Source organism: Trichosurus vulpecula, chromosome 5 (assembly GCF_011100635.1).
Source record: "Trichosurus vulpecula isolate mTriVul1 chromosome 5, mTriVul1.pri, whole genome shotgun sequence".
Lineage (NCBI taxonomy): Eukaryota > Metazoa > Chordata > Mammalia > Diprotodontia > Phalangeridae > Trichosurus > Trichosurus vulpecula.
In genome coordinates this window covers 57,099,530-57,112,533 of record NC_050577.1, presented here as the reverse complement: position 1 = coordinate 57,112,533, position 13,004 = coordinate 57,099,530, and the positions used below count along the sequence as shown (strand labels likewise).

Sequence of the window (13,004 nt, the reverse complement as noted above, 5' to 3'; positions counted from 1 at the left end):
TGGCAAAATATATGATTCAGTATTAATAAATCAAGGAGGTCAAAGGGTTGTAAGAATTGGAATCTAAGGAAATGTCCATCAATTGGGAAATCGTTGAACAAATAATGAAATATTGATATAACAGAATATTATTGCCCAGTTAGAAATGATGAAGGAGATGATGTTAGAGAATCTTAGGAAATACAAATTGATGATGGAGAGGGAAGTGAACAGAACCAGAACAGAAATTTATACGGTGACAATAACACTGCAAAGAAAACACAGCTCACAAACTAATCAAAACAATGACCAACCACATTTCCAGGAGACCTGAGATTAGAGACTCAAGATACAGAAAAAGACAATACCTTTTGGACATGCCCCTGTGTGCACAAGTTTAACAATTTTTTTTTTCCTTTTTTTGTTACAAGGGGTTTTTTCCCTCTGTTTTTAATGGAGGGGTGAAGGGGGAGAGAAAGGAAGATTAGCAGTAGTGACATTGAAAAACAAAAGAAAAATATGCATAGAACAGAACAGAAATTCAGAAGAAAGCATCGACAAGAAGGAAAATTTTGAACGTAACATTTGGAATTTACTATATACTCCAAAAAATGTATGATATGAAATGGAGACTCACACAATCTTCTTTTTGTATTCTGCAATGTGTGAAGAAAAGATCAGGTCTACATGTTTAAGTTCAGAAAAAAAAAAATTTTAAATAAAGAGAAAAAGGAGAGGATCAATGATAATAGAGTTTTATAGAGATCAAAGAATAAATAAGCTCACATCAGAGGGCCTCAAGCTCAGTAAATTAGAGGGACAGGCATCTAGTGAGAGTCCTAGAAAGTCTCAAACAGCCATTGTGGGAAAAACTGAAGAGATGAATAAAAGATTCTTCCCCCCTCTTTTGCTTTATAGCAGTGATTTCCAAAGGTTTTTTGTCCCACAAATCCCTTTCAATAACAAAAAATGTATTGCAAAACCCTGGGGGTAATTTACCATACTACTCATAATATTCTGTAGTTACAGTTAATCCTGAACTTTCATGGGACGAAAGTTCCTAGAAAACAGAGTGAAAAGTTAAAAACGTGAATGTAGATATGTTGAACCTATGGAAAATAGAGGGTTAGGTTCCTGCAACCAGCAAAACTGTAATCTTTTGCTAGAGATTGCTGAAAATACACTTTTCTGCATACGTTCTTTATAACAAAACATTAATTCTGATAATATGCATTTCCTAACACTGTAACCATGAAGTAACCCATTAAAAGTAGTAGACCAAATAAAACTGGCAACAGGCAAAACACTTTTTTCACTAGTAATTCCCTAGAATTCCATGGCATTTTGTGCTACTATCTCAATTTGAAAAACAAAAAACAAAAAACAAAAACAATTATTTCAGACAATGCTATGCTGCTGCAAACTTCTCTACTTTGGCTGCCCTGTGAAAATGAAGGGAGGGGCAGCTAGGTGGCGCAGTGAGCAGAGCACCGGCCCTGAAGTCCAGAGGACCTGAGTTCAAATCCAACCTTAGACACTTGACACACTAGCTGTGTGACCTTGGGCAAGTCACTTAACCCCAATTGTCCTGCCTTCCCCCCTCCAAAAAAAAAAAAAGAAAGAAAGAAAATGTAGGGAGAGGTCGCTAGGATTTTAGTAGCTGCTGTTGGAAGATGATGAGACTGGTAAAGTGGGCTCAACATCACCTCTGGCACTCCCTCTGACACTGAATGTACAGGGAGCTCTTTACAATGGTACAGTAAGCAAGACCAGTGAAGCACATAGAGGGAAACCAACCAGTCCACGAACTTGCACACATACACTGCTCGTTTCCTTCTCTACTGCACATAGCTACAAATGTGATTGCCAATGTCAAAATGAAAACGAGGCTATTAATAAAAATACATGAATGAGTGGAGTTGTAAAAGTTAAACACGGGAATGTTGAGGATTGACTATTTACTGCTAAAGGTAGCATTAAGTAATTTTTAGGTCAAACCACTATTGGGAACTCCAAGGAATTTATAAACCACTATATGGAAACCACTGCTATATAGTGATGAGGGCCTTAGAATCCCATACCTGGTCTATCATTTCAATTAAAACCATATTATGATTTTAAATGCTGCATGTGATAACATATAGAAATTACAATAATAAAACTAAGATTTTTTAGATTTTGAAATTCATTTAGCCCTGAACAGCTGTCTACAATAACACTTTTTTTGAAGAGGGTAAATAGTGGGAAATATGGATTCAGTTCAAGTAGGTTGATATTCTAATGTAAATTATCTTTTGATTCACTTTCATGTGTTAAATTGTCAACATTACTGGAAATTCTATATTTGTTTTAACTACATAATTAAAAGTGAGCTCACAAATAAAGGTTATTTGTTGTAATCAAACAGCAGTACACAAAAACAATGCTTTTTAATATACCTGTGAGCCAATAGCTGGAAAGGTAACTCCTTGTTCTTTAAGATTTTTTATCATGGCAGATATTAGACTAAGTTGTGGATCATTCTTGAATTCATCTGTCCATTCCACCATAAGAGCTTTTAACTTTTCACAAACTTTTGGATGACCCTAAAAAAGAGAAGAGACATTTTAAAGAAAAAGCAACAAACTCACTGATATTTGATACAAATGCTTTTCATCCTAAAGACGATAAAGAGAGCTATAGCCTCTTTTGACCAACAAGGCAGACTTGGCATCAAGAAGACCAAACTTCAAATCTAGCCTCAAATATTTCTAATGCATAAAACAAGCTCCATCCCACAGGACCTACTGCTAAGTCCACAATGTTGTGATTCACTAATTCCCTTCAAAAGGTCAATTCAAGGATCCCTTTAAAAACTAATGCACAAAAACCCTTCATCTAGAATTTCATCTAGTGAGATGATGTATACTACTCAGCTCTTTTATTTACATTTACTACATTAAAAAAAAAAGGCCCTGCACTGTGAGATTCACATCCTATAACATGTACAGTAAGGTAAATGTTGTTTGGCACAAGTCGTATGGATGGGTACTGCCAACATACACTGTTTGAGATAGAAGTTTCTTTGTTAAGAAAATATTTTTGCTCCTACAGATAAGAGAATTGTATGAAGTTAATATTACTTGATTAGACCAAAAAATGAACAGAATTCCCCAATCTTTCCTACTGAGATGAGGACCAATGAAAACAAAGAGTTAGACAAGCAACAGCTCTGGGACTAAGATTTACAATACCCTACTTCTTCAGCAAAATGAAACAACTATTTTTTGGTGGAAAGAGGATTAATCTAAAAATGCCATGAAAAAAATTTTTTTAAACTGAGCATTAATAAAACACATATGTGAAAAATAAAGATGGATAAGAACTTTCTTTACCAAAATAAGTACTTACCTTATTTAATACATTGCTTACTTCACTAGCGAAGTCTCTTGAACACACTTCTAAATGAAAAATTTTGCCACAATTCGATACACATGCTCCTAGAAGCTAATTAAGAAAAAGTCATAAGCTTAAAGAGGCTTAATCTTAGTAGACAGATCTGTAGTATAGCTATGAAAGAAAATACTTACAGTCAGTGCTTGCATTGCTACATGAGGATCTTTATGGTTCACTCTTTTCATAATAGACCGAAGACAGTCTTTGGGCCTAAAAATTGAGAAAAGTAGCACTTAGTCATCCCAATTTACTTTTTCTTTCTCAAAGAGGATGCAATAACTTGCCATACAAAAGCTAATATTTGATATATCTGAGATGCCTAACTTTAAGCCTCTTTTTTAGAAATCCCTTTAAAATATTTTAACAAAACTGTCATTATCTCTTAACTAACAAAAGAGACAACAAGTTGGGTACTTTCAGGCTTTGAGGCAAATTGTTATTTAACAGACCTCGGCTTAATGTGTGATACCTTTAATCAAGCAATCAGTTCAGCTTTGAATTTTGTAGAGTATAGCCTATTATTTTATAAAGAGAAATTGTGAACTATCCTTCCATTTAGTTACAACTTGTCATCTGGTTCCATTTATAATAAGAATATCAATATGTATACAGTTCATGTCCTCTCCAGCAGTGTATCAGCACACAGGGGTCACTGGACAAGGATTTCACATTCAAATTGCCCACAATTAATATTTATAAAATGTTTGTAAACTGTATAATCCTTAAACCAAATCTCACTGTTTCCCCCCAAAACTTATTTTAATGCTACTATATTCTTCCAGTAATACTATATGGCTGAAAAACATAGGATACCACAATCTCCAACATGCCAATGGTTCTCTGACACCATCAATGTAGGCACTCCCTTCTAATGATGCTGACTGTAAACCATTCATGCCTACTCAATTAAGTTCAATAAAGGGGGTCCACCCAACATACTAGAAGCCTTTCTCAATTTCTTCTGCCATTTTGAAGATATTAATGTAACATATGAATTGTCCATTAGTAATCCTTTGCACTGTCTTCCACCAGTCCCTTTTCTTCTTAGGAGTGGACCTAAATCCCAATGAAGTCCTAAAGTCAACTTAATTCTCCTCTGAAACAATAATAATAAGCGATAATTTGTTTTCTTCAGCAGATTGCTTCCTCAGTCACCCCTTCCCAAATCTTCAACCTCTCCTGAACAAACTGGTTCTTTCCAACTTCCTTTCAAGAATGCCCAAATATCCCTCATCCTTAAAAAACAAAACAAAACAAAACACTACACCCCTACCATGTCCCCTTCAGTCAATACTTCTCTCTTTCTGAAGTACACTCCTTAAAAAGGTTGTCTACAGTCACTTCCTCTCTCTTCTTCCTTTCCTGGGACTTACTTTTCAACCCTTTACCCTTTGATTTAATCACTGCACTGCTGTGTAAAGTTACCAGTGATCTCTTAATGGCAAAGATTTTCTTTTCTCAGCACCAATCCTTCTTGGCCTATGCTGCTCCATTTGGCACCGCTGACCACATTCTCCTCCACAGTACTCTTTCCTCTCTGGGTGTTTATGACTCTACACTCTTCTGCTTGGCCTCCTACCTATCCAACCAATCCTTCATAGTCTCTCTTTCTCTCTTCCTCCCCTCCTCTCATCTCTTTTCAATGCCTCTTCTTTCTCCTTCTCTTTCTCTTCTCTCTCCTCAGCTTCTATGAATTTAAAAACTGATGACTTCCAGATATGTATTTCCAGCTCTAGTTTCTTCCATGAACTTCACTTCAATATCACAGCCTGGTGAGTATTTCAGACTGGGAGTCCTGGGAGTTATCTCAAACTCACCATATCTAAAGATGGTCTCACTATTTCCCTCCTAAACTCTCCCTTCGTCCAAACTTCCCTCTTTTTGTTGAAAGCGTGCACCAACCTTCTGGGGGCTCAGATTCAGAATCTGCATTATCCTCAATTCCTCCCTCTCCCTCACCCCATACATCTAATCAGTTGCAAATCTTGTCATTTCTACTTTTACAACTTCTCTTGCATCATGCAGCCTCTTCTCTCTATTTATGCAGACACCACCTTATCCTCATCACTTCCCACGAAGATTATTACAACAGCCTAACTGGTCTCCCTGTCTCAACACTCTCATCATGCCAGGCCATTCTATACATTGATAAATAATGTGAGGCACTACTAGGGAAGATATTCTTAAAGAGGTGTGTATGAATTTGTTTTCAAAAAAGTATTTTGATAACTACATTTTAAATCATTCTGAGAAGGGATCCATCTTCTTCACAAGACTGTCAAAGTGGCCCATAACACACACAAAAATATAAAGAATCCCTATGCCAGAGAGCCAGTCCCATTAAAATGTTTGAATTATTTAAAACTCATCAATTTATCAAATACAATGGAAAATACTGATATCCAGTTATTAAAGCTACAAGACAGATTAATCCAGTTCTGTTAAGAATCAAGTAGCATCAATCACAATCATTTTTAAATGGCTTTGTATACCTTTTAAGGAATGTAATTTTTATGTTGAGGGTGCAGGTTAGTTATTTGTTGGGAGGTATTTTATATCAATTTTAAAAAGATACCAATAGAGAAATTGGAATGGATGGTCTCTGAAGTCCCTAGTAGTTCTAAATCCAAGAGCCTAAAACAAATTTTAAAAAGCTCAATTACTTAAATAAAACTCTCACAGGGCTGCTGCATGAATCAAATGAGATAATGAATACAAAGTCCATTGTAAAACTTAGCACTGTAGTACTGGAAAAGAAGAAATTGAAAAGAATTTAAAAAGGGGGGGGGGAAGACAAGTCATAAGAATTAGAAAGAATGGGGCAGAGTACCAGCCCTGGGGTTAGGCGGACCTGAGTTCAAATTCAGCCTCACTTACTAGTTGTGTGACCTTGAGCAAGTCTCTTAATTGCCACTGCCTCCAAAGGGAGGGAAAGGGGAAGAATTAAAACGAATCCAGAGATGGGGAATCATTGGAAACTAGTATCCACAAGAAATAAATATAAAAGTTGAAAATTTTCTTTACAAGTATCAGATAGTTATTGTAATATAAACACAATAAATACGCATGTTGAAAGGAATGTTAATATTTCATACAGATATATACCACAGAATACAGATTGTGTATATAGTAGGAATATGGAATGTTTCATGAATGTGTATGTCATTCTCAGGTTGGGGCTATGTTATTCTTTTCTCGGTATCAATCCAATTATATCTACTAACAAATTGAGCATTCTGATTATATTTCAGCCAATGCCAAGGGGAAAAGCAATTGAGGATAATTCTTTTAAAAGTTTACAATGATCATACAATTATTTTCAATCTAGAGAGACTGATTGGTAGAATATCATAGCACTACATAAGCAAATATGATTGTAGGAAACAAAAAGACAAATATGGTTTCTATCTAAAAAAAACTATCTGTAAGACTAGCCTGGTTTAAAAACTAGCATGTAAAAAGTATTTCAGTTAGTTTGTAAAAATGTGTACACCACACATATCACAATAGAGATGTGACTAAGATCTCTAAGTATTAACAGCCTGAATAAGTAACTTGGTAATAATTACTATTATTTTCTATTTTTCATTTAAATTATCTATTTTCCACAAAAATTTATTATACGATAAAGACTCGGGGGTCCCATCCTAATTTCCATAGCTGCTAAGATCTTTTTTTATTATCTTTCTTCGGGAGAACAGAAAATAAAACTCACTTTCCTTCCTCTCTGTAAAGAGAGAGGGAAAGGCCTATGGATTTGAAATGCTGCATACCCTTTCAGATTACAGCTGTCGGTAGACTTTAAATGAATTGTTTTTCTTTTGGGGGGATATTAGAAAAAGAATTGAGTAAAAACAGGTTACTAACAAGATTAAATAAATCATTTGTATCCTTAGAAAAATTATAAAATGCTCATTTCAAAGAAAAAATTACACAGATTAGATATTAAAATGAGTTAAGAAAAAGAATAAAATAGAATTGACTCAACTCTACAGAAAAATATTTTAGAGACTAGTACCTTGTGATTATTACTAGTCAATTTATTAGTCAGTGATGGAACTTTGGTCTACAAAAGGCATAGCATAAAAATAAAGTTGACTTTGACACTGGAACCCAATGATTTTCTTCCTAATAGTCACAGGTCTCTATCAAATTAGAATGCTCCAAAATCTAAGAATGGAAACATCTTTGTCCCAGCAAGACATATTGAAAAATCTGAATTTAATTTTTAAGGTGATATACATATGAAAGTAGTATAAAAACTACTGGCACTTGTTATTTACCAAAACACCAATACTCAATTATGCAGAAATGCCATTATTTGGTTTATCCCAGCACATCATCCTATTTCTTCTCTAAGGCATATATTTTTGCCATTTCATGGATTTCTCAATTCTTCTTCACAAGAAAGTGTACAGGATAGAAGAATAGTTGGACCTGAAGTTAGGTAAAGTCAACCTAAACTCATAAACTGATTTGGGGGAAAACATCTAGGTACATGGGACAATCAATATTACAGAAGATGAGCCAAAAATTAGACTTGAGATTATATTTCAATGGATATAATGTCACTGATGTGGATTCTCTCTCCAACAGCTGTCCAACCCTTTCATTTGACAGGTGAAAGAACTGAAACCTAGACAGGTTAAGTGATTTGCTCCAAGTCATTCTGGTACTAAGCAACAGATTTGGGATGTGAGCAAAACATACAGGCAGAAGAAGTCAACAAAGTCAAAGAGCCCACATCCAAAGCCTCCAAAAGAATTATGAATTGGTCTCAGGCCATGGAAGGGCTCACAAAGGGTTTTGAAAATGAAGTAAGAGAGGTAGAGGAAAAATTGGAAAGAGAAATTAGAATAATGGAAAAAAATCATGAAAATGGTAAAGGAGACACAAAAAAATACTGAGGAAAATAACACCTTAAAAAATAACAGACTAGGCCAAAGGAGTCCAAAAAGCCAGTGAGGAGAATAATGCCTTAAGAAACAGAATTGGCCAAATGGAAAAAGAGGCACAAAAATTCATTTAAGGAAAAAAAAAACTCCTTAAAAAATAAAACTGGCTAACTGGAAAAGGAGGTACAAAAGCTCACTGGAGAAAATAATTCCTTAAAAATTAGAACTGTGCAAATGGAAGCTAATGACTTCATGAAAAATCAAGAAAGGATAAGACAAAACCAAAAGAATGAAAAAAATTGAAGATACTTCACATTGGAAAAACAACTAACCTGGAAAATAGGTACAGGAAAGATAATTTAAAACTGGATAGATCAAAAAAAGAGTCTAGACATCATCCATCAAGAAATTATCAAGGAAAACTGCCCTGATATTCTACAACCAGAGGGTAAAATAGAAATTGAAAGACTCCACCAATCACCTCCTGAAAAGATCCCAAAATGAAAAAACTCCCAGGAATATAATAGCCAAATTCCAGAGCCCCCAGGTCAAGAAGAAAATACTGCAAGCAGCCAGAAAGAAACAATTCAAGTATCATGGAGTCACAGCAAGATAACACAAGATTTAGCAGCTTCTATAGTAAAGAATCACAGGGCTCAGAATATGATATTCTGGAGGGCAGAAGAGGTAGGATTACAACCAAGAATCACCTATCCTGCAAAACTGAGTATAATCCTTAGGGGGAAAAAACAGATATGCAAGGAAATAAAGGGCTTTCAAGCATTCTTGATGAAAAGACCAGAGATAAATAGAAAATTTGACTTTCACATACAAGACTCAAGAGAAGCATAAAAAGGTAAACTGGAAAGGGAAATCATAAGAGATTTAATAAGGTTAAATTGTTTACATTCCTATATGAGGAAATGATACTTGTAACTCATAAGAACTTTCTCAATATTAAAGTAGGTAGAAGGATTATATATAGACAGAGGGCACAGGTGTGAGTTGAATATGAAGGGATGATATCTGAAAAAAAAAAGGGAGGGTGAGAGTAATGTACTGGAAAAACGAGAAAGGGAGAGGTAGAATGAGGTAAGTTATTCACATAAAAGAGGGGAGAAAAACCTTTTACAATGGAGGGGAAGAGGAGGGAGGTGAGGGGGAGTGCGTGAACCTTACTCTCATCAGAACTGACTCAAAGAAGAAATAACATACACACACAATTGGGTATTGAAATCTATCTTACCTTATAGCACAGTAGAAGGGAAAGAGGTTAAGAGAAAAGGGCGGGGGGGGGGGGAGCAGGGAGGGGAGGCAGGATGATAGAAAGATGGGTAGATTGGAGGAGAGGGTAATCAGAAGCAAAACATTTTTGAAGAGGGATAGGGTGAAAGGAGAGAGAATAGAATAAACGGTAAGAGGCAGGGGAAACAGCAGTAATTGTGGAAAAAAAATTGAAGCAAGTTTCTCTCATACAGGCCTCATTTCTCAAACATACAGAGAACTGAGTCAAATTTATAAAAGTAAGAACCATTCCCCAATTGATAAATGATCAAAAGATATAAACAGTTTTCAGTTGAAGTAATCAAAGTTATCTATAGGCGTATGAAAAAATGCTTTAACTCACTAGTGACTGGAATAATGCAAATTAAAACAACCTCATACCTATTAGACTGACTAAAGGGAGTTAAAAGGAAAATGACAAACGGTAAAGGGGATGTGGGAAAAATGAGACATTAAAGCACTACTGGTGCAGTTGTGAACTGATTCAACCATTCTGTAGAGCAATTTGGAACTATGCCCAAAGGGCTACAAAACCATGCATACACTTTGATCTAGCAATACCACTACTAAGTCTGTACACCAACAGAGATAAAAAAAAACAAAAAGGAAAAGGACCTATCTGTACAAAAATATCTATAGCAGTTCTTTTCTGGTAGCAAAGAATTGGGAATTGAGGGAATGCATATCAATGGGGAAATGGCTGAACAAACTGTGGTATATGATTATGATGGAATACTATAGTGCTATAAGAAATGATGAGCAGCATGCTTTCAGAAAAACCTGGAAAGACTTACATGAGCTGATACAAAGTGAAATGTACTGTGTACAAAGTAACAGCAATATTGTAAGACCATCGGCTATTTAGCTATTCTCAGCAATACAATGATCAAAGACAACTCTAAAGGACTTATGAAAAATGTTATCCATCCCTAGAGAAAGAACTGATGGTGTCTGAATACAGACTGAAGCATACTTTTTTTTTTACTTTATTTTTTCTGAGGGTTTTTTTTTTGGTCCATGTTTTCTTTCACAACATGACTATTATGGAATGTTTTGCATGACTATACAGGTATAACCTATATCAAATTGCTTACCTTCCTAATAGGGGAAAGGGAGGTGGGAAGGGAGGAAAGGAGAGAATCTAGAAATCAAAGTTTTAAAAACAAATGTGAAAAATTATGTTTACATGTAACGGGAAAAATGAAATACTAAATAAAAAAATTTCCTTAAGAAAAAGGAAAAAAAAGAAATTTTTATTATTGATTTAATGAATCAACTATGACTGTCTTCCAAATTAAAATTTCAGCACAATTTCCTCAGCCACTAATCTCTTTACCATACCTTACTCTGATAGTGTGTGCCATCAGCTTCAAAGATGCAAAGCTTTAAAGGTCTCTCTTCTCTTCCTAGTTCTCTATACTGGTCCAACCTTCTTCCCTCAATCCTATCCCTCAAACTATAGGTGGCAATGAGATAAATCTTTCTTCTAATTCTTATTGGAAAGGTAGTGAAAATTTGCCTTTAGTAACCCTCTGATCTGGAGATAAAAAGCAAAAACAAAAGTATATCACTAATTTTCAAGCCCTAAGAAGTTGCCATTATTTGGGAAAAAAAAAAAAAGGAAAGGAAAGGAGCAGAGAAGCAGTGTTATTCTACAGAAGAGGGAAAACAACATTGGTAGAATCAACAGCAGCTTTCCCTTGAAAAACCACAGCTTATTAAGAGAGAAAGTTAATTATTCACTAACTTTCTTCTCAATGGCATCCAGAAAGAACTGAAGTTTTAGATAGGCAAATCTACCTGTAAAAAGTTCTGCCAGTATAAACTTCATGTTACAGTATACATAAGCATTATGTAATTAGCACAATTCAAGGTCTAAGCTATATATAGTACTTAACAATGCTGTCTACAAATTATCATGCTGTTAAAAAATCAATCAACAACTGTTTTTTAAAACCATCATACTTTTAACAAACAAAAAAAATCAAAATGTTTTATATCACAAACTGATATTGAAAAACTAAAACAATACTAATATGTTAAAGTTTCCAAATAAACATTTTTTCATCTCTAATTAGGCTTGCTGGAATTCTCAATATCATATTCAAGTAAAATGCTTGAACTGAAGTCAGAGAGCCCTGGGTTCCAATTCTGCCTTTGCCCCCTGCAGGTTCTATGGCCCTGGTGAGGAGTTGGAAATTGCAGTTGCCCTCCAACAGGGATAATAACAGCACCTTCCTCACAGGTTTTGAGGATGAAATCAAAAATGTATGGTAAAATGCTCTGCAAACCTTAGCTGCATAAAAGGTGAGCTGTTACTATTAAGATTTATAAAACATTAAGTATTCATGTCACCTAGTTGCAACTCCAAGAAACTAAAGAATTTTACTTATACTAATGAGCAGCTAATGTCACCTGTGGTAAGCATTTACTAAAAACAAAACATAACTAAATCTCAGCCAAAGCACATTTAGATATCAGTGTTAGCTTTCTCAATACTTTGCATATTATTATTATATAATTTATGTATGTGTTGATAATGTTGATATCCCTATTCAAATTAATCAGCATTTACTCAGTTCCTTGTGATTTGATGGGTATCTGTCGCTGTATTAATGAATTAAGCAGAATAAAATTAATTTTTGGTTAGTTATCTAATGGTGTAAGAGGTATGAATGATTAATACTTATGTTTATCAGCTAAATTTATATTATAAGTCAGAAATGTAATAAGAATGGTAATTCCTACACTACCACCACCACCCCTATATAGTCAAACCCCAGTAATATGTTGTGATAAGGTTCAGTAATTGGTACAATACCCCTCATACCTACGAATCACTACCGTCCACTCCCTTGTGACCTGTGCTTCAAACCCGCCACTTCTTTGGACCCTAGGATACTGTTATCAAACACTAGGGTCTTATGACTTGTAGAGGAACGTGAGATTTTGTTGAAAGCATCCTATGACCTCTGGAAAGCCTTTGCTGAGATAACCTGAAGCTGATGACCTGTGGAAGGTGTCATGACCTGTGAAAGGCCTGGTGACAAAGTAGTTATGATTGATGGACACGTTCCTTAGCCAACCATAAGATTTCCCCACTTCTGGAATTGAACAATCAGTGAATTGTAGTGCCTCTTTCTATTTTTAATGCTCTCCCAACTGTATAAAAATAGCTAGCACCCAAGGGGAGGGGTACCAGACAGTGAGGAAAGTCTTGAATCCAACTAATTAGGGACCACTGATATCCCTAATAAATTCAATATACTCAGAACTAAGTAATTTTTGTTCCAGATTGGAATTTTGTGTCCCACATATGGCAATTTTTTTTCTAGATTTCAAACTTTTTTTTTTAATTCCATACTTCATTATTTAGTATTTTTTAGTTTTTACCATTGATTTCCACAAGAT

At 35.0% G+C, this 13,004-nt stretch overlaps 1 protein-coding gene across 1 annotated transcript in view; it reads right to left on the bottom strand.

Moving 5' to 3' along the window:
- Nucleotides 1-13,004, bottom strand: part of STAM (signal transducing adaptor molecule) — a 60,758-nt gene that overhangs the window by 23,132 nt on the left and 24,622 nt on the right. The window contains exons 3-5 of the mRNA XM_036758775.1: nt 3,549-3,624; nt 3,370-3,465; nt 2,418-2,564 (exon numbers count right to left, since the gene is read on the bottom strand). Coding sequence (XP_036614670.1) covers nt 2,418-2,564; nt 3,370-3,465; nt 3,549-3,624 — 319 coding nt within the window. The remainder of the gene's footprint in view (nt 1-2,417; nt 2,565-3,369; nt 3,466-3,548; nt 3,625-13,004) is intronic.